Below are 21,990 nucleotides of genomic sequence, written 5' to 3' on the forward strand. Positions count from 1 at the left end.
GCGATAGAGTGAAGCCGTGGAAGTCGAAGCGCGAAGTGGCGAGGGTTCACTGTACACAAATGGAAAGGACGGTCTCATCCACTGGAACTTGGATTCAACAGTGGAGACAAGATTATTAACGGCTCGTTTCTCTCTCTCTCTCTCTCTCTTTCTCTCTCTCTCTCTCTCCCTCTCCCCCAAACACACCCATGTCAACAAATAATAGCATGCTAATATTATGAAGGTTCTGGCTTTCCAACATTTTCATTGCCCTACATTTTGACCCGAAATAGGCCAGGCCAACGACATCGTTTGCCTCTAAGATCCTAATGAGGTGCCTTTTCCCCTCAGTCGAATGTGCCCGATGACATCTTCGAGAACGGGAAGGCGGCCCAGGAGAAGACACCACTCTCCCTGAGCTTCAGCGACCTGCCCAACGGAGACTGCGCCCGGCCTTCCCTCGCAGGGGCCTCTGCCTCCAGGACGTGCCCGGCCAACCCAGAAATTACCATCACGCCCGCAGAGCGGAGCCACGGCAGCCTGTCCCCGCACAACGACGACGGCACGGACGACACTAGCTCAGCATCTTCCAGCAGCTCTTCGGCCGCAGGGCCGCAGCCAAAGCGCTCCGGGGAGGATGAGGCCGAGCCGGCCGCTGAGCCCGCAGGCCCGGCGTCCCGGCAGCTGTTCATGGAGCGGGATGTTGCGGTGACCCTCCTGCAAGAGTCGGACGAGGCCTCCGAACTCAAGCCCGTGGAGCTGGACACTTTGGAAGGCAACATCACCAGGCAGCTGGTCAAAAGGCTGACCTCCTCCGAGGTGCCGGGGCTGCTCTTGGAAGGCTCTGTCAGCGGGGAGTCTGAGGGCTGTCGGTCCTTCCTGGACGGGAGCCTGGAGGATGCCTTTAGTGGGCTTTTCCTGGCGTTAGAGCCGCATCGAGAGCAATACAAAGAGTTTCAGAATCTGAACCGAGAAGTCATGCATCTGGATGATATTCTAAAAGTGAGTACCCCTTTCAGGAACTTGGATCGGGTTTGGTGGGAGAGGGCCGAACTGATATACCCTCTTAAGCTAGCGAATCTTTCATTTTTATCCAGGCCCATCAGAACATTATTGGGGAACGGGTCGTTGCAATGCCATTCATTCTGAATGTCCATAGCACACAATAATTTTCCTTTTCCTGAAAGGGAAGCAATCTAGGTAAAAATAATTAATAGGGGTTAGTTAATAGGCCAAGGGAATGTTGAAGGAGTAGGTAAAATAATTAATAGGGGTTAGTTAATAGGCTAAGGGAATGTCGAAGGAGCCCAGGCCACAGTAGTTAAGAATTTGAATCCACGAGTGGCTCTCCAAAAGAAAGACATGGCCATGTGTATCTGTAAAGATTCACATCCTCAGAAACCCCAGGGAGTGGTCCCTTTCTGTCCTGTAGGATCGCTGTGAGTCAGAATCGACTCTACAGAACACAACAAGCACTAATGTCCACAGCCTCTCGGTCCACTTAACCATCCTGTCCCTGCATAGGCAACGGTAGCATTTTAATCATCAGAAGATCCCAGGGACGGTCCTGGGCTTCCTGGGAGGATTACGGCAATAGGGGACCCGGTTTCTGCTCGAAGTCAGAGTTAGCCAGCCCCATTGTGAGAGCCCCAAGTGCCTTTCCGCCCACAGCACTGCCTGTTAGAGGAGTCCCGCGGGCCTCCTGGATTGGGTCCAAGTCAGCATAGCAGCAGCTCAGCTTGTTCCTAAGGAAATAATCACCCATGTGTCTCAGCCATGGGGCTGAGTAGCTGGGAAGTCCCAGACTCCACCAACACTTTCTTTCTCACTTCTGGGTGGTCAGAACAGCCAGGGTAGATGTGGGAAGATGAGGGTAATAAGGAATGTTTTTCTTCCTGTGGGAGGGCCTCTGGATCATTATTTCTCCAGCTGGGAGGATCTGCCTCCACTGACACACAGATAGGATTGTAAAAAAACACTCCAGACCAAACGACCCAGTATCTCAGACCCCATGGGCCCATCTCATATTCTAGTCTGTGCCATCCTGGTTTGCATTTCTCTCTAGAAAAGAGCTTGGGTACTTTTCTGGACAGAGCAATCCTCTGAGGACCCATTCTAGAAAATATGCTCGGAAGGAATGTTTCCGGAGCGAGCAAAAAAATCAACCCACTGAAAGCAGTAGCATCCCTTTGTGTGGTGGTTTTCAGATGAGGCCTCCCCCATGGATCCAAGACTTTTCAGACAACCGCATCCTCTCATACAGTCATGCTAAGACCAACTCTGATAAGGATTTGTGCCAAACAGACGCTAATTCTTGCTGGGACCTTCCAGACTCTCAGTTCATGACCACTAAGTTCAGCTGTAGGCATCACATCTAAGAAACAGGGAAGCACGCTGTGGGTGCTTCCGGCAGTGCCGAGCTTAAAAGCAATATCCATCCACTCAAGGCTGCTTCTCTGGCACTCCTGTGAACGCATCCCTTTCTCCTCTAGACGAGCCTTGTCTACCCTGCACAGTTGACTGGCTTTACTTTTTGTACAAGAAGTCTTCGTTTCAAAGAGCTGAGACACAAATTGACCCCAACCTAAAGAAAATGCCCTGAAGAAAGCCAGTGGTGGTGGCAACTCCTATCACCAAGCACCCCTGGTGGTGCAAATGGTTAAGGACATCACTACTAAGCAAAAGGTTAGCAGTTCAAATCCACTCCATGGCTCTGTAGGAAAAAGACCTGGAGGTTGGTTTTCATAAAGATTATAGACTAAAGATATCCTATGGGGCAGTTCTACTCTGTCACATGGAGTTAGTAGAGTCTGAATCCAAGTGACGGCACCAAACAAAAACTGAGTGCAGATAAATGGCTTCATCTGTCAGGACACACTAGATGAGTCTTCTGTTCCTCTTATACATACAAACCCTGGTGGCCACAGCTTTCTCTCCAGACTTTTTATTTTAACTCTGCTGTTGCTCCCAAACTAACCCGCCACTAAAGTCCCCAAGTAGACTTCTCTTTGTTACGGTTAACTAACCTAGGATGATAAGTAAATAAAAACCTGATATCATCAAGTCAGTTCCAACTCAGCTCCCCTTATAGATGGATGTATAATTGGGTTAGGAGTCCCCAAGTAGCACCAATAGTGAAGCACTCACCTGCTAAGTGCAAGGTTGGTGGTTTGAGTTTACCTTGGTGGGAAAAACAAAACAAAACAAACCTGGTGATCTACTACCAACACAGTCATTTATTCCCTGTGGAATAAAGTCCTACTGTGAGGCGCACGGGGTTGCCAGGAGTCAGAATCGACTTGCCAGAACTGTTTTCGGTTTTCCTTTAGAGGTGGGTTGAGTCCGGCCGGGCTCCTTCACTCTCCGGAGATTTCTAGCTCATCAGAATGTAGGTCTGGGGCAAGCAGCTTTGTATCCAGCCAAAATAACAGCATCGGCTGGACAAAGCTTTCTCTCTTTCTCCCCCTTCACATTCCTAGGATGCTAACCATCTTGAGGATCAGAAACTCAATGATGCTGCCTCTTGGACGGAGATCACTGAGGGTGAATGAAGCAACGGTGCTTTAAAAGACTGAAAGACGTGCCCCCATGTGCTTCTCTGACATCTTGAGTGTCTAAGACAGAGCGCAGCAAGGCCCCCCCCACCCTGTGCTAAGAAATCCGCAAGCCGTACCCACCACCTGACTTACGGAAGACGTTAGTTCTTCTTCCTTGTAGGACTTGTCCCCTTCGAGCCACCGCAGCGTCTTCTTGAATATTTGAAAATGCTCCTCTCTTCCGTGGTGCCCCTAACAACTAGCATTATTCTCTCTGTAATGTGTCTGTTTGTGGCCAGCAATACAGGATTCTTCAGGTCATAGAGTGCGTTTGCCCCTGTAATTCCAGGGCCCAGTCCAGGGTGGGGTGGGTCTGGTTCCTTCAAAGACAGAACTCAAGACTTTCGTTTTCTTCTCAACTCGCAAAGAAAAAGTACAATGTAAAATGCATTAGTTAGGGAGCATGAACTAGCTGGATTTGAGCCATGTTTTGTTTGTGTGTGTTTCTGGGATTTATCCCGTGACTCCTTTAGCGTAAGTGCCTTAGATGGCTAGCTCCTATCTTAGGGCACTGAAAACATTGCCGCTTGGAAGAAGATATTGGTAGTACCTGGCATTGACTCTGTGACTCTTACAATTTGCTTACTGGTTGCATTTTTATTTGGGGTTGAGTACTGCAAGTGGAGGAAGGGCATCAGTTACATCTCTCAAGATTTTCTGGTTGTAATATTTTTAAATTGTTGGTTTTGGAAAGTTTCAAACTGAAGTAGAGAGAATCATGTGATGAATCCCAGCATGCCCGTCCAGGTTCCATCATTGCCAACTCATGGTCAACCTTGTTTCATCTCTTCTTCCACCTGATAGCTTCCTCCTGGATGGCTTTGGAATAAATCTCAGATACAGTGTTATTTTATCCCTGGATGTACCGCTTTTTGTTATGTTTTATTTTTATATATGAAAGTTTTACATACATGGAAAAGTGCCAACCACCAAAAGAGTGAAAATAAAAATTTGAAAAAAAAGAATTGAAAGTGTTTCCATCTTAGATCTGGTGCCATGTGTTCGCTTTCTCCTTTCGAGGGTGTTGATATTTTCCTCCTTGGTGCCTTCTGCCTTTGCAGTGCAAGCCACCAGGGAGCCGAAGCAGGTCTTCCAGTTTAAGTCTTACCGTTGAAAGTGCTTTAGAAAGCTTTGACTTCCTGAACACCTCTGATTTTGATGAGGAGGAGGATGGTGAGGAGGTTTGTAATATTGGAGGAGGCGCTGACTCGGTATTTTCAGATACGGAGACTGAGAAAAGCAGGTAAGTCCGAAGTTAGTATCTGCTTATCTTTCTCCTGTTACAGGTGCAACGGTCTTTGCTTCCAGCAGAGGGAGCCTGATGCAGCACCTTGCGTCTTCAATATGAGCAATAAATTAGGTTTACAGTTCCCGTTCATTATTGAATGCCACTTGTAAATATTGCCCAGCTCTCTGGGCCACTTAAGGGGAAACGGATTTGTTTGGTTTGTCTTATAAACAGAGGGGGTAGTTTTGTGTGAGTATGGTGCGTATGGTCATACTTCTGTATATGGTTCAGTGTCTACAACTTAACCCCGATGTAATTAATTGCAAATGAACTAGCCAGACTGTGTTTCTGGAGAACTCTGCCTTGATGAAATAGTTGCACCGATGTGTCCTTGATTTGGAGCTCAAGGTTAATGCCTTTGCCTGATTGTGCTTTGTTTTTCTCCACCTCTCTATCTAAGAAGGCCTGATGTCACTGTGGAATAAAAATTGGGCTCCTAACCTAGAGGTCACAGTGCGATCCCACTGGCCCTTCCATGGGAGAAAGCTAAGGCAGTCTGCCCCAGTCATGAAATCCGCCGAAGCCTGGTAGACCAGTTCTACTCCAGCCTACAGGCTCTCCACGAGTCATAACAACTTGCTGGTAGTGGATTGTCTTTTCTGTCTCTTGGTTCCCTTGAGCCCAAGGAGTCTCTGCTGTCGATTAAACTCCTCAATCACATTCAAGCTCAATGCCATCGGGTCCATTCTGATTCACAGCAACCCGACAGGACAGGGCGGAACTGCTCCTGCTGGTTTCCCAACAGGAGGAGAAAGCCTTGTCTTTCTCCTGAGGAGAGACTGCTGTAGTCAAACTGCTGACTTTGTGATTAGCAGCCCAGTGAACAGCCACCACACCAGCAGGGCTGTCGGATACCTAGACCAAAGTCAGGCTCAGCGGTCCCTTACAATGGCGGATGCCTGAGAACTGATGAGCACCATTCTATCTGCAGCCCCCTAGGTAGACAATGCAGCCTTCCAAGTGGTGGAGGGATGATAGACTAAGCAATAAGGCTTTACAACTAGAGCCGGGGTACAAAACATGGCTAATTTCGGAACTTTAAGTTGGGCAGAACAAACACAATGCAACACTACAACCCTCATCAATTACCACGAAAGAATCCACATTCACTTTCCCAAACGAAGGGGGGGCTTACCGACCCTCTTTCCTTTTGGCACCACATGATCTAAACGGGTTTACAACATGCAACATTGTCTTGCACACTATTCAAACTTTTCTGTGGGAGATTTTAAGCTTGTGGGATTTTGTTGTTCCTTATGGATTTCTTCTTCCAAAACGAAACAAGGAAAAATATCTGAAACAGATGTTGTTCAAGCTTTTTCTTGTGAATGTGAAGATGTCCAAAGCAAATACTTATTCCGTTCAACAGTACAATACGTGTTTTGGGTCGTGTCATTGACTACAATCCCCACAATGCAGCATCACTTCTCCCACTTCCATCTTCTTTCCTAGCCCTTATGAACTTTGTCTTGGGGTCAATGGTCCCCTTTTGTCTCAAATGGCTGATTATTCTAAGGAATGCATTTCTTCTAGTGTTCACCGTTGCCCTTATCGGCATGTCCATTATTTGGTTGATAATTGAGCCATAGGGGTTAATTCAGTTCGTCTTTCAAAGTGACGAAGGGCAGTCATCTCAGGGGTTCCCCTAGTGTCTCCCCAATTAGTAAGTCTGTTTCTTTTTGTTTTTAGCGTTATTCCACATGTTGCTCCCACTGGATCAAACCAAAAAACCAAAAAAACAACCTCACTGCCCTCAAGTCAGTTCCTTCTATGGCAATCATATAGGGCCGGGTGGATCAGCCTCTGTGGGTGCCCGAGACAGTCATTCTTTTTTTTATATATAAATCATTTTATTGGAGGCTCTTACAGCTCTTATCACAATCCATACATCCATCCATTTTGTCAAGCACATTTGTACATTTGTTGCCATCATCATTTTCAAAACATGCTCATACTACTTGAGCTCTTGGTATTAGCTCCTCATTTCCCGCCCCCCTCCCTCCCTCCCTTCCTTCCTCCCTCCCGAACCCTTGATAATTTGTAAAATTTTTTTCATGTCTTGCACTGGCTACTGTCTCCCTTTACCCTCTTATCTGTTGTCCATCCATCCCCCTTACCCTCCTGGTATGGCTACTCTCAATATTGGTCCCAAGGAGTTGATCTGTCCTGTATTCCCTGTTTCCAGCTCTTATCTGTACCCATGTACATGCTCTGGTCTAGCCAGATTTGTAAGGTAGACTTAGGATCATGATAGTGTGTGTGTTGGGGTTGGGGGGTTGGGGGAAGCATTAAAGAACCAGAGGGAAGCTGTATGTTTCATTGGTGCTACACTTCTATACTTGATTGGCCGGTCTTCTCCCCGAGACTCTTCTGTAAGGGGATGTCCAATTGCCTACAGATGGGCTTTGGGCTTCCACTCTGCAACAACCGCCATACCCCACACACACCCATTCCCATTGACATGACTTTTTGCTCTGGGATTTTGATGCCTGATACCTAATCCCATCGACACCTCATGATCACACAGGCTGGTGTGCTTCTTCTATGTGGGCTTTGTTGCTTCCCAGCTAGATGGCAGTTTGTTCATCTTCAAGCCTTTAAGACCCCAGATGCTATAGCTTCTGATAGCTGGGCACCATCAGCTTTCTTCACCACATTGCTTATGCCCCCATTTGTCTTCAGAGATTGTGTCAGGAAGGTGAGCATCTCAGAATGCCGGATTATTAGAACAAAGTGTTCTTGCATTGAGGGAGTACTTGAGTGGAGGCCCAATGTCTGTCTGCTACCTTAATAGTAAACTTATAAATCTATGTACATAGATTTATTTCCCGTTGTCATATATAAATATATTTACATATGTAAATGCCTGTATTTAGACCTCTATACATGCCTTTTGCCTCCTAGTTCTGTCCTCTATTTCCTTTTACTTTCCTCTTGTCCGACTATCATGCTCAGTCTTCATTTGGGTTTCAGTAATTCCTCTCATTTACATTGCCCTTGATCAAGCCCTACCAGACCTCCTACACCCTCCTTGTCATCAGTTTTTGGTCACTTGTTGTTCCCTGTCCCTGGGTTTGTTAACACCCACTTCCTTTCCCCCATCTCCCCCTTCCCAAGTCCCCCCCCACAACTGTCATGCCATTGTTTTCTCCTCCGAATTGTTTATCCCGCCTATCTTATCTAGAGAGACATGCAGAGATAATAATATGCACAAACACAAGATGGAGCAAAACAAAGCAACAATAGAAAATTAATAACTCCAAAAACAACAAAAAAAGCCAAAGAAAAGCCTATAAATAGTTCAAGGTCTATTTGTTGACTTTTACAAGTGTTTTCCAGTCAAGTCTGATGGGGCTCCACGCCCTGGTCCCACAGTCTATTTTTGGTGTTTCCTGGGGACTTCATTGCTCTGCTCCCTTTGCAGTTCTGTTGCACGCCCCGGTGTGGTGGGGTCACATTGGGCACAATTCCCGCAGTATGTCTCCAGTATTATCCCCCATAGTGCTATGGGTCAGTGAGGGAGACAGTAACTCTTTATGGGAGTAGAAACATCATCTTACTCCCACAAAGTGGCTAGTGGTTTTGAATGGCTGCCTTTTAGTTAGTGGCCCAATAAGTAACCACTACACCCCAGGTCTTCTCCTCACTCTAGCTACTGAGCAGTTACAAGTGCTAGCCAGCATGATACTGATTTTATTCCTTGAGCAAACGGGGTGGTTGGAGGGGGGCAAAGCAAGAGGAAATGTATCAAATAAACATTCTGTTTAAGCTATACCTTTACATTCTTCAGGGTCCCTGGGTGGTACACATAGTTAAATGCTCAGCTGAACCATCAAAAAGCTGGTGGTTCAAGTCCACCCAAAGTTTCCTCAGAAGATTGACTTGGTGCTCTACTTCTAAGAAACCAGCCACTGGAAACTGTCTGGGGCACATTGCTACTCTGACACACATGGGACCACCCTGAGTCAATGTCAACTCAAGAGCGACCGGCTTTGACATGATGCACTCAGATCTGTCTAGTCTGATTGGATTGGTGAAGGAGTTCTTAATCAAATATCTTTCTGTAGCTTATTATCTTAAGCTATTCGACGATATGCCGAGGTTAAGCAAGCATCAATCTAAACCTTTGTCTTGGTGTTATAGGAAGCAGTTTGCGAACAAGAATATTACAGCTTTTATATACTTTGTAGAGCATCGATAGTAAATAGGTCTAATTGATTACTCTTACTATATTTCATCAGATGCATTGGAGAGAACTGTGTGTGTATACATGAGTGTGTGTGCATGTATTTGCCTTCTAAATTTTTGTTGACTGCCAGGTTTTCCCCTTGGAGACAACTATGAATCAGAAACAAAGCCTTCAAAGCCACTAAGCTCTCAAGTGTGATCTTTAAATTGGGGAGACTGATGAATCAGGGGAAAAAAGCATTCAAAACCACTAAGCCCTAAAGCGTGATCTTTAAATTGTGGAATTGGGGAGTGTGAGATTAGAACGAGCCCTGTCTGAATTCACTGCCTGAGTGAGCCAGGATAACATCCCTGTTAGCCAGACCTCTTGGGTGTGAAAATACCACAAATACCTCTCTCTCCCTAGCACATGGATTCATTTTAAAAGTAAAATTAAGTAACAGGCACACTAGACTTTTTCAATGTAAGTGCCCCGTTAAACCAGTATATTGTCACAACACATCAGGTCTCTCCTCTCGGCAGCTTTTCTTTTTCCGATTCAAGTAGCAATTGATCCAAGGCCAGGAAAAGACATTGCAAACTTATTTCTTAATGGCATTGCCCTTGGGAAACCACAGGTACCGGGGCAGTTTAATCCTACAAAATTTGTCCAATTACCTCACCAACAAAAGAGCAGCAAGGGCACCCTTCAAAGATTTCTTGGCAAATGCACTGCACAGATGGTTCACTGCGCTTGAGGAGCTACTAGAAAACACAGGAAACAAGTTGTCTGTGTCGCCTTTTACCACTAGGCAGATTTGCAGTCAGGCAGAATTATAATGTAGCCTTTGAAGGTATATTGCTTTTTGAAGGCAGCCCTTATGATCACTGGGGAGTCTGTGGACACCATATTGAGTTGACCTGTGCGTTCTACACAGAACAAAATAAATAATGCTTCACCCACCTTCCTACGTCAACAGTTACAGGTCAGTTCATCCGGAAGCCAGGGGGCACCTCAGCGAAGCACTCACTGAAGACACGGGAGTTGGGACCAGTGTGGCAGGAAGCCCACTCCCATTGACCACAGGAAATGAAAGCCTTGACATCACCATCGTTAGGCACCTACAGTACTGCACCCAACTCGTCCAGGTAGGATTGGAGACGTCTTCTCTTTTATACATCTCGATTGTCTGTGTACAAGGAAAGGGTGCTTCCTTTTTGAGCTTAGCCAGTAAAATGAGAATTTCCGAGACTGGTTCTACAACTTAGCAAAAGTAACCCATGCCTCTGAAGTGTACATAAAGGCAGTGTAATGTTAGCAGTGTGTGTCTTGCTGTGTATCTTTTCCATAATGACAAAGTAAAATATTTTAAAATGCCAATGAATAAATAAAACTCACATGATAAAACAAAAAGAAGACGACAAACTGAGAATTCAAGAGTAAGAGAATAGTTCTGCTCTCGTTTTCATTGAGTCAGAAACTGATGGGTGTTGGCACTCTTTGAGGCTCACCAGCATGATCACTGAAGACAAATGGGTGCATAAGCAAATGTGGTGAAGAAAGCTGATGGTGCCCGGCTATTACAGGGATAGCATCTGGGGTCTTAAAGGTTGAAGTTTAACATGCAGTCATCTAGCAGGGAAGCAACAAAGCCCAGCCAGATCTTTTAGGTAGCACCGCATGAAAAACGTAATCAATGTTGTTGAGCTTAACATCTGGAAGTTATGTTGATGGATATTTGGGTGTGTGTGTTTTTACTGTGAGAGAGAATTATGCTCCTGCGAGTTGCTCTAGCACAAACACAGGACTCACTGGGAAACAAGAGTGAGGTTGGTGAGTCAGGGGTCCTGAAGGAGGCCAAGAGGAGGGCACTATCTCTTCATCAGTATTACTCTAGAAACAAGGTGTAAGGAAATATGCTTTTTCTTCACAAATAACCTCAAAGTAGCTTTCAACAATTCATATACTACAGACAATTGGCACATGACCATGACTCTTCCCATTTGGTTGGCCAACACCTTAATTGATCGCTCGTTGAGTTTTTAATTTATAAACTATGATGCTAAAAACGCATCTAGTGGAGGTGCCCTTTTTGTTTTGACCTGAATGGACACAGATTTTTATTGGACACACGTAAACCATTCTATATCTGGAGCAAGGGTGGTTATGTGGCAGAATTCTCATCTTGCATGCAGAAGACCTGGGTTCTGTTCCCAGCCAATGTACACTCACACCACCATCTGCCAGTGGGAGCTTGTGTGCTGCTATGATGTTGAACTTCCAGACTTGGATCAACTACGAAGAAACTGTCTCCGGAGAGTTAGTCTGGTCCAAATCTACATGGGATCACCATGAATCAGGGAGCTTCCTTGATCCAACAGCATTTTATAACCACTGCCATTTGAATGAGTCCTATATTGTGCTTATCAATCCAGGTGCTTATTTTTCATGTAGTTATTATTTGAGGCTGGAGAGAATCCTCTTCCATGAGAGCATGAACATTTTCTCCCCCAAAGATTGTCGTGCACTGTTCAGTGCAATATTTCTTCCTATAAGATGAGGATAGTTAAATGAGGAGCCGATATCAGGGGCTCAAGTGGGAAGAGAATGCTTTGAAAATGATGATGGCGGCCTATGTGCAAATGTGCTTGATACAGTGGATGAATGCATGGATTGTGATAAGAGATGTGAGAGCCCCCAATAAAAGGGGGAAAAAAAGATGGGCATGGTTATAACAAATCCCCATTAAAAATATTTTAAAAATTAATGTTAGAAAAACAAAATTGGGTATAAAGATGTAGGAAAAAAAGGGAATGAGAGTTCAAGACTAATTTCTAACTCACATTGACTCCTACCAGTGTATCATTGATGCATTCATTTGGTATACAATTGCAAAGAGATAAATATGGGATTTCTTAAGCTATGATTGTTTTTATTGAAGTAATACATTTCAATGTTGTTCACTTATACAAGAGGCATTAATTAGTACCTAATTGCTACTTACACTTTTGAATGTATCAATCCTATTTTAGTGTCCACGTGCTTTAAAGAGTATAGTTAGTGTATGCTACAGGTGGGAGTCCACTGTGTACCTTTCACAGGCTTGCCATACTTGGGTGGGGGGCATGTTGCTTTGATCCTGGAAGGTATGCCACCACTATTTCACTCACCAGCAGTATCATCCCAGGAGGGCGGGTTTCAGTAGAGCATCCAGATTAGAAGAAACGCTTGGTGAGCTATTTCTAAATTTAGCCAATGAAAAGTCCATGGATCCGAGCAGAAGATGGTCTGATCTAGTGCCGGAGGATGGTACCCAGAGCCTGGTACCTGAAGCACAAACCCACTGCTGTCAGGCTGATCCAACTCATAGCAACCTTATAGGACAGCGCAGAATTTCCCTGTGGGTTTTCCGGGCTGTAACTGTTTACAGTGGTATAAAGTCACACTTTCTCCTACTGGCTGGTGGATTTGGTCGATTCAAACTGCTGACCTTGTGGCTAGCAGCCTAACATATAATCCACTACACCACTACGCCCTCAAAATACACAACGGCCACAAGAATGGACTTCATGATGGCGCAGAGTGGGGCAACATTTCATTCTGTTGTGTATGAGGTTTATAATAACCTTGCAGCTCTGGCTGTTGAGAAAATTTCATAAATTAGATGGGCCCAGGGAACGCGTGAAGCACAAACATATGATCTTACTGGTCTGGAAGGCAGAAAGGTATCCAGCTGGAACCAGAGCTGTGCACCAGTTCATTTGGCATCACCACGGCATTTGGGGAGGGAGGAGGCTGGGTGGGGAAAGTGGTTGGCGTTCCATGAACAATGACATCATCAAAAGCGCGTTGTGTTCCTTTCATCAGCAAATTGTATTTTCAAGCAAAACCCCGTTCGTTGCAAGAAACCTCCTAGAGAAGCTTTCTCGGCAGATCCAAGTGGTGGAGAAACTCTCAGCTGTCAGCGACGAGAACATAGGAAACATCGGGTCGGTCGTCGAAGGTGAGTAGCTGCAAGCCCCCCGACAATCCGATGCTGTAACTCACCCGCCCCCTTCGCTGAGCCGGTCCTCTGCCTTCGCAGGACAACAGAGGAGCATGCCTGGGCCACGGAGCAGGCTACGTTTGCCACGCTCATGGCATCAGGGGGCACCATGGTCCGGCCTTCTGAGATAGCCAATGGAGGCAAAGCTGTGCTTATTGAAACCTCTAGAAGTCAGACACTAGCGTGTGAAGAGAAACAGCAAGGACCTCATCAGCGGTGTTTCACAGACAGCTGGTGCATTTCCCTTCGTGGACAGTGATCAGCATAGATCTCCTTCGTGGATCTGCCTAAGGCAGTTCCCACAGCAGCTAACTGTCCAGTGGAAAAGGCTTCTAAATTCTGCTGGGAGACTGGTAGAAATGTGTAAAGGCCAAGTGGAGAGCCCTAGTTCCACCAGTTTTAAATACAGAGTTTCTTTTGGGAAGATGCCTTTGAATGTGTGTGGTCTGGTACAGGACTCTTGTAAAGACAAGGATATCTGTCCTCAAAACCCTAGGATAACAGGTTCAAGAGAGGTAGTGGGTCATATGCATTGGGCTGCAATCCACATGGTCAGCAGTTTGAAACCACCAGCAGCTCCATGGAAGAAAGACTGGGCTTTCTACTCCCGTAGTTACTTAAGGTCTCAGAGACCCACAGGGGGCGACTGTGAGTCACCATTGACTCAGTGGCAGTGCAGTTGGTTTGAGTCTTCTGAGGCAAACAAATAGTTTATGCTTAACTACTAACTAAATGACAGGTTGGTGGTTCAACGGCCCCCCACCCCCACCCCTTTGTGGTTTCACAGGAGAAAGATCTTGTGACCTACTTCCTAAATATCACAGTGGTTGAAAAGCCCATGGAAGCCCACTTCTACTGTGACACACACGGTGTTGCATGAGTCAGAATCAATTCCACATCAGCTAGTTTGTTTTATGGTTTCTTTAGGGTATTCCAGGTCATCCCAGTTTAAGTCTAAAAGTCTCACTCTCTACATTCCTACTTCCTCCATCCATTCCCCCCAGGAGCAGGTGACCTGGCAGGTCTGTGAAGAGGCGTGAAAAGGGCAGGGCATTCAGGATGCAAAGAGTGGCCTTGGCTTCCCCCAAGTCCCCCTCATTGTTACAACTTGCCCGTGCATGCAAAGTTGGTCTGTCTCACTAGTGCAGGCTGCCCAGTCCTTTCTGTCCAAGAACTAGTTGGGCAGGGGACGTACTCCCGTCGACCTACTACCTTCTGCCCCACTCAGGAAACTCTCTGAAGTTACAGTGTCTGAGTCTTTGCATTTTTAGGCTCTAAGCGCACAGGAGATGTGATGATCTAGCACATCTCCAAAGAGGAGGGCTGCTGGGATCTCTGTCACTTAAAGCAAACTGCATGCTGTTGCTGGGTCCCTCCCCTCCCCGGCGGCATGGTTCCTCATCACAACTTCTCGGCTGGTTGGACCCATCTGCCAACCACAGGGGATTGCATAGCTCAGACTGAAAACCAGGGTCCTTAAAAAAACTAAGACCATAAGCCCTACATCTCTGTACCTACTCTCAGTAAAGGGTATGTTACTGCCTCCTAAGAGAGAAAGAGACCCTAAGTCTTTGGAATTTCCCCAGTGATTGGGGTGTCTTTATGAGGTCTCTAGACCACAGCTATGGAGCCCTGGTGGTAGAGTGGTTATACATTGGGCTGCAATCGGCAAGTTCAGCAGTTCAAAACTACCAGCCTCTCTGTGGAAGAAAGATAGGGTTTCTACTCCCATAAAGAGTTACCATCTCAGAAACACACAGGGGCAGTACGATCTTGCCCTATAGTGTCACTAGGAGTCAGCATCGGCTCCATAGCAGTTAATTTTTGTGAGACCACAGCTCATGAAACAGTTTACAGGGATGAGGTTACTCGGGTGGGGAACGGCCAGTCTAAGAAGAGGCGCCATATGATAACAGCCTATTAAAAGGAGGGGGACCAAGGTTCATCCAGCCATGCCTATGTAAAGGGGCCCTAATTAAAGCTTTGGACACAGAAGACCATGGGCTTCCTGATGGACCAAAGATATTGGTCCCTGGGTTTGGGGGACAGGAAGGCTCTGTGTTGGGGACTTTCCCTGACCTTGTCCTGTGCAAGGGGCTTCCAAAAGTTTATGGAAAAATCCATTGGCTTTCAGGTCTATTTATCCACAAACTCTCTGAAACTTGCTTCTTTATATTGGTGTTGAGTTACAGCCTGTTTACTATACCAAAGCTGTGCAGGGGAGCTTCAAAAATTCTTGGCAAAATGGGATGAGAAATAATAAAAACTTTGCATGAACTTTTGAAGCCCCGATGTAATTCTGGGGGAGCAAATAAAGATATGTAATGAGTGATTCTTCTTTTTCAGTCATTCCGGAATTCCACAAGAAGCTATCTCTGCTCTCATTCTGGGCCAAGTGCTGCAGCCCCGTTGGGGTCTACCACAGCTCGGCAGACCGAGTGATTAGGCAGCTGGAGACCAGCTTCGCCAGAGCTGTCAACAAGGAGGATCCAGGCCTCGCCGACGCAGGTACAGGCCCATGGGAGGGCCAGCCTTTGCACCGTCGGGTGTGAGTGAGCACTGGTCAGAGCACACAAAAGGCCATTTCTGAGAAGCCCTTCTCTCCAGGGAAACAGCAATGACAGCAAGTGAGGTTTAAGACAGGCGAGCGCTGAGCATGCTTTCATTCACAATAGCAGCCAGAACCCACTGCCAGCAAGTCTATACCAACTCACAGCAACCCGACATAGGATTTCCATGACTGTGAATCTTTACAGGAGAGGAGAGAGCCTCAACTTTCTCCGATGGAGAGACTGGTGGGTTGGAACCCCCCACCTAGCAGTCCAACCCTTACCCCACAGCACCTCCAGGGCTCCCTAGAGGAACAGCATGGACGGTGACGGGGCATAGGTCAAGCTTGGCAGTGAGAATGCCAGGGGACCTTGGAGGGCCAGGGGTTAAACGCTAGGCTGCTGACCAACAGAAAGTTGAGGCTGTCTGCTCCTGTAAAGATGGATCGTCTCTGAAAGAGCTATCGCTCTGTCATGTGGGGCTGCTGTGAGTTAGAAGGGCCTGAAGACAGTGGGTAGATGGAGGTATGTTTTTTTCATTCCAATCTCTCCAGTTTGGAATGTCCTGTGGCATGGGTGTCTTGAATACTTGGCCATTTCTGTGCAAGTTGCACATCCTTACTCTGTGCCTCTAAATAGATCAACTTAATGTATCAAATACAGCAATTCAAGTCCTAAGTCTATTAAGAGAAATTCAGTGCTAATCTCAGACCAAAAAGAAATGCTTAAAAATAAAAACCACAGCAGCTTTACGCATAACAAATAAAAATTAGAAGCAACTAATAAGCCTATCAACAGAACAGATCAGTTTCATATCCTCGTATAATAGGGTATGACACTGCAATTTATGAAAGTGCTGATTAACCAGCATTTAGATGAATCTCACAGGCATTTTGTTGAATGAGTCGAGTCAGATACAAAAGTAAACACCGTCTAATTTTATGAAGTTCAAGGACAGGCTGCAATATTCGATGTGGCGACACGTCAGGTTACTGGTCATCTCCAGTAGCTGTGGCTATAGCTATAATGGTGACATCGGTTACTTCCAGGTAATGGCTCCCGCTTGGTGGCTGCACACTAGCAGGAGCCACAAGACAGCTTTTTGAGGTGCTGGCTGTGTTCTGTATTTATTTTGATTTGAAGACTGGTGTGTGTGTGTGTGTGTGTGTGTGTGTGTGTGTGTGTGTGTGTGTGTGTGTGTGTGTGTAAAACCCATCCAGCCGTTCAGTGAAGATTAATTCACGGACTTCACTTCCCTCTCCATATCTTACACTACAATAAAAAGGCAAATAAATGTCATTCACTATTAAATGAGTGGAGAGGTGGATGATGGGCATGTCTCTTCAAAGCTGTTTTGGATCTTCCTCTTCCAGTGTTCCGGACCCTGGTGTCCCAAATCCTGGACCGGGCTGAGCCTCTCCTTCCCTCCAGCCTCCCCCTGGAAGTCATTACCGTTTTCCAGTATCACAGCTACTTTGCCAGCTGTGGTGTGAGCGACCTAGAGAGCTATCTGATTCAGCTGGCCAAGCAAGGTAGGACACGCTTTTTTGTCATGCCATGGTGGGAACTGGGGATGGGATACTCATCTTGCACTATTTTTGGTATTTTTAACCATAGTTTTTAGTAATGGTAGCCTCCCACCCCCATCCAAGTCAAGAATTTAGCTGAGTTTTGATTTTAAGTAACTTGTTGACTTTAGCCATCAGCACTTCTCTTGTTAACGGATCAAGGATTTACGAAGAGCACCCTCTTCATTCAAGAGGCAGGCTAGTAACAAGAAGTCAATCAATGCCATTTCCTTCACGAATGGATCAGTTACTAATAGTTTTAAACCGATAGGCTTAAATCTTAGATCATCTTTTCTGATGGCGCTCACGTGACAATAGGTAGAAACGGGGTTCACAGGCAGTAGGTTGGCCCAGTGGGAAGGAAAAGAAAGGGGAGGCAGAAATCCAGGCCTAAGGATGCATCCCCAGGATGTCAGTGCAGTTCAGCCTCGCCGGAACTTCCAATATTAGAAATGAAATAACTCTAACATGCCCGAAAGCGGTCCCTGGGTGGTGTGGGTTATTTAACGCACTCATCTGCTAACCAATAGGTTGGAAGCTCAGGCCCACCTCAAAGTGCTTCAGAAGAAAGGCCTGGTGGTCTACTTCTCATATCCCAGCTGTTAAAAACCCTGCTGAGCACAGTTCCCTCTGACACCCTGAGGGCCCTTATGAGTCAGAGTCTACTTGATAGCAACTGTTTTGTTTTGTTTTTTCAATAAGTGCACGCCCCTTTGGGAGTGGAGCCAGGCCGCGAGGGCTGCATCTGATTCCCAGGTGTGCACTCCAGACTCCACAGAGGCTGGGCAAGGCAGGTCAACTGGCCTGGGAAGGCTGGGCGGGTTCCTTGAGGGCAGGCAGAGGTTGCACTACACCAGCAACCACGAGGCGTCTGGCACGGACTCGGGCTGTGTGCGTCTCTTTCCAGAACATGAAACACGGTGACAACCTGTTCGTCGCATTGGTTGGCATCTCAGTGAGAGGAAGAAACTCTCCCTTGTCTTGGCAGGGAACCAGGAGGATGGAGCAGAACTGCCCGTAGGGTTGCCAAGCCTATACAACTTCAACTACAGACTGCCTCGTCTTTCTCTAACCGAGAGGCTGGTGGGTTTGAACTGCCCAACTCTGGGGTAGCAGCCCACTGCTTCACCCACTGTGCCACCATGGATGGCTCCTATATCATCTTTTATACCACTATAAACTCACTGCCATGGAGTTGATTCTGACTCATACTGACTGTATTAGTCTAGGTACTTTGGAGAAACAAATCCACGGCGACTCACGTATAAGAGAGAGTTTTATGTAAAGAAAAGGTGCATCATGAAAACATCCCAACCCAATGCTGCCCAAGCCCACAAGTCCAACATTGACCCAACACCAGTCCACAAAGTCCTCCACCTCACAAAACAGAGGCAATGATGCCGACTGCAGGAGGAAAGCTGAGTCCATGAACGTGTAAGCATCTCAGCACTGGCAGGGGTCTCCACACGGCTGCTCCAGCACCCAGGGCTGCATCGGGATAGATCCATGCGGCTTCTCCTTGTAGGAAATCCATCTTGCAAGCTGAAGCAGGGAACTGCTAAGGCAGCTGCACCCGATGCAACCATCACAAAACAAGAGACCCGAGAACTAGAAAGGCGAGGCTTCACCACCCGTTTATCCCTCCGCCTTTCAACCAGCACCACATGTGATTATCGGCCAGGCTGGCACAATTAACTAACTCACTGACCTTATAGGACAACAGACCTGCCCTGTGGGCTTCTGAGACTGTGAATCTCTATGGGAGTAGAAAGCCTCATCTTTCTGGTTCAGAACCAACTGGTTTGTTTCTCCTTCAGAGTGGCGGGTGGTTCCTAACTGCTGACATTGCGGTTAGCAGCCCCGCAAAGATACCATCGGGGCTCCTGATATAATCCCTAGGGCCTGTGATTAGCGTCAAGCAGAGGTTGGCAAACTGCGCGGTTCTGCAGCCATAGGCAGCTCTTTCTGGACATACGTGGTGCAGGAGTAAAACTAAAAATAAAACCTTCATAGCTTCATTTAAAGGGTATTATTCAGATAAAATGTATCTTTAAGTCCCGAATAATTTTTAAATTCTTGTGAGAAATAAGATTAACTCTTCTATCTCAGAAGTTTGCCGATCCCTGGCATAGAGGTTTCAGGCAAGACAGTTTCAAAAGGGAGACACCATTTTAGAGCTATAGGCTCTCATTTTAATTTATTGTTCACTTCTTGGTATTTCTCAGTGTGGGTCATTTTCCTGAGTCAGTTTCTATTGGCGAGTCTGTTTACATCTTACTGCCTGGTCCCGGAGGAGGCTCCCACTCACAAGTAGGAATGGGGGTAACAAGGAAAATCCCTGACTTGTTCATGCTTTTTTATCATTTTGTTTTGAAAGGAAAAAACCCTCATTGGGGAAATTCGAGACATATGGAGAAACAGAAAGAGAATAAATTCAAATATTTCACTCTTCCACTATTAAGATAGAATGTGATTTCCAGAATAATTTGTGTGGGCTTAATTTTCAAAACTGAGATGGCTTATTCTACAGGGTTAAATTCTAATTTTTAATTTGGCATTACCCAAAATTATTGTATAAAATTATTTCCATTGGTTTTAGAATAATTCTCCATTGGGATGCATGAGGGGGTACCCCATGCATGGGAGGGAGTACCCCAAATAATGGGAGGGAGGAAGCTCAGCTGGGTGGAGCTTTCCTAGTAAGCATTTTTCCCTTCTAGGTAAGCATTGAGCAACTGGTTCTGAGTTAGTGCACCCAGTGGCATCACCTGGGAAGGTTCCTCTCTGGTCACAGTGAATTTTTCATGAAAGTAGTTTCGCTGGACCTTGGTTTGTTTTTTTTTGTGATGGCCGATTTAAAAGAACAGCGTGCATCTGTGAAATTTTGTTTCCTGCTCAGGTTGAACACAGCTTATAAGGATAGCACTATGGAAAAAACTCAAATGTACAATGTTGTATGCATACCATCACATTTGTGCATATGTTGCCATCATCATTTTCAAAGCATTTTCTTTCTACGTGAGCCCTTGGTATCAACTCGTCTTTCTTTCCCCCTCCCTTCCCACACCCTCCCACCCTCGTGATATCTTGGCTGTAAATCTTTACAGAGGTACTGCTACTAAAGCTTTCTTTTGGGGAGCAGTTGATGGACTGGAACTTCTGACCTTTCAGTTAACAGCCAAGCAACTTAACCATTGTGCCACCAGGGCCCCTTAAATGAGACCTACCAAACAAATTCTCTGCCATCCAGTCGATTCTGATGTGCAGAGACCCTGTATAGGGTTTCTGACACCGTATGTATATCTTATTTGCATTTTTATGGACGTGCTGCAAAGAAGGATCACATTCAGCTGCTCACCAAAAGATTGGCAGTTCGAGCCCATCCATAGGCACCTCAGAGAATGGGCCTGAAAAGCCCATCGTTGGAAGCCCAAGGAGTGCAGTTCTACCCTGGCACACATGGGGTCGCCCTGAGTCAGAATGGGTTCCACAGCGACAGGGCGGGTGGGGCTCTCTCCAGTCTGCGAGCACACATGCTGTCTCTTGCTCTCCAGTTGCCGTGGTTCAGACTCTGCAGTCCCTAAGCGAGGACAAGCTGCTGCAGGCCGTGGCTGGCCTTGCCCCGGGCAAACTCCCAGCCCAGCAAGAAGTACTCAGGACCCTGGCTCTGCTGTTAACGGAGGATGACAACGAAGTGCGGGCTGCTGTGACGCTTGGCTTGGCTGCAGCCTCCAAAAATGAGCACTTCCGGGAAAAGGTAGGCCATGGGACCACGGGCTTCAGGATACAAGCTGATCTTCCCAGCCGCTCCCCGGGACCCAGAGAAGGCTAACTACCACGGTGGTGATACTTTCTTTTAGAAGAATTAATACCAGAGTAGTAGTCCCAAATGTCCAACAACTTTCATCTGATGCTTTCTTTCCTGCTCCATTTACACACACACACACACACACACACACACACACACACACACACACTTCACATCCCTGGGTTCTACGATTCGATGCAACATCCCACAGAAACTCAACTAGACTTTGAGGAAAGGGTGCGGTGGTGATGGGTGCTCTTCGGTCACAAATCTGAAAGTCAGGTAGAGGTGAACCAAGGGCAGCGACTGGATCCAAAAGCCAAATATGTCCAGAGATCAAAGTAGAGCTCCAGGCTTCCACCAATGCGCAGTCAGAAAACACGTCACACAAAGGAAGAGTTGGATGGAGGCGTGGTTTTCATCTTCCACCAGACCAACCCCCAAGGAAACGTAAGCCACGGCTCTGCAGGGTAAAGTTGCCCCCCTTTAGTCCCGTAGCAAAGTGGTCAGACTTCACAGTTCATCACACAAAGAATGATGGCAAGAAGCCACCTTACATCTGAGCTCCCATAAAGACTTACCGTCTCGGAAAACCTCGGCGTTGGTGTCCACTTGATGGCGGTGCTTTTCTCTTTGGTTTGGTCCTTTGTGTCGTTAGCCACCCACCTGGTCCATGACCATGTCATCTGTCACAGAGCTGACCTTCTCTGCTGGGGTTTTCTGGACTGGGCTCTGCAAGAGCATTAGACTATTTTGCAGGTTAAACATCATCTCTCCTGTTCCCAGGGCAGAGATTATGTTGCTATCTCTCAGTTTAGTTGAGTTTGGGGTCTACAGCACAACCACCTGTAAGTCCTGTGCCTTTGAGGGGGCCCAGCTTGTATGTAGTCGTTGCTATTGTTAGTTGCCAGGAAGTGGATTCTGACTCATGGAGCCCATCATCATCACCATCGTCACCACCACCACTACCACCATCACCATTACCATCA

At 46.5% G+C, this 21,990-nt stretch overlaps 1 protein-coding gene across 2 annotated transcripts in view; it reads left to right on the forward strand.

Annotated features, from left to right (window-relative positions):
- The window catches only part of RIPOR2 (RHO family interacting cell polarization regulator 2), a 310,774-nt gene that overhangs the window by 274,500 nt on the left and 14,284 nt on the right, over positions 1-21,990 (forward strand). The window contains exons 14-20 of one of the 2 annotated variants that reach the window (XM_004712478.2): positions 331-981; positions 4,637-4,818; positions 10,011-10,179; positions 12,899-13,034; positions 15,423-15,584; positions 16,999-17,157; positions 20,748-20,950. In XM_004712478.2, coding sequence (XP_004712535.2) covers positions 331-981; positions 4,637-4,818; positions 10,011-10,179; positions 12,899-13,034; positions 15,423-15,584; positions 16,999-17,157; positions 20,748-20,950 — 1,662 coding nt within the window. Of the gene's footprint in view, positions 1-330; positions 982-3,458; positions 4,508-4,636; positions 4,819-10,010; positions 10,180-12,898; positions 13,035-15,422; positions 15,585-16,998; positions 17,158-20,747; positions 20,951-21,990 lie in introns of those variants that run through there. The other variant, XM_004712480.4, reaches the window with a different exon arrangement.

This window comes from Echinops telfairi, unplaced genomic scaffold (genome assembly GCF_000313985.2).
Source record: "Echinops telfairi isolate 266 unplaced genomic scaffold, ASM31398v2 ScPeMD7_5868;HRSCAF=6743_0, whole genome shotgun sequence".
In the NCBI taxonomy this organism is placed as follows: Eukaryota; Metazoa; Chordata; class Mammalia; order Afrosoricida; family Tenrecidae; genus Echinops; species Echinops telfairi.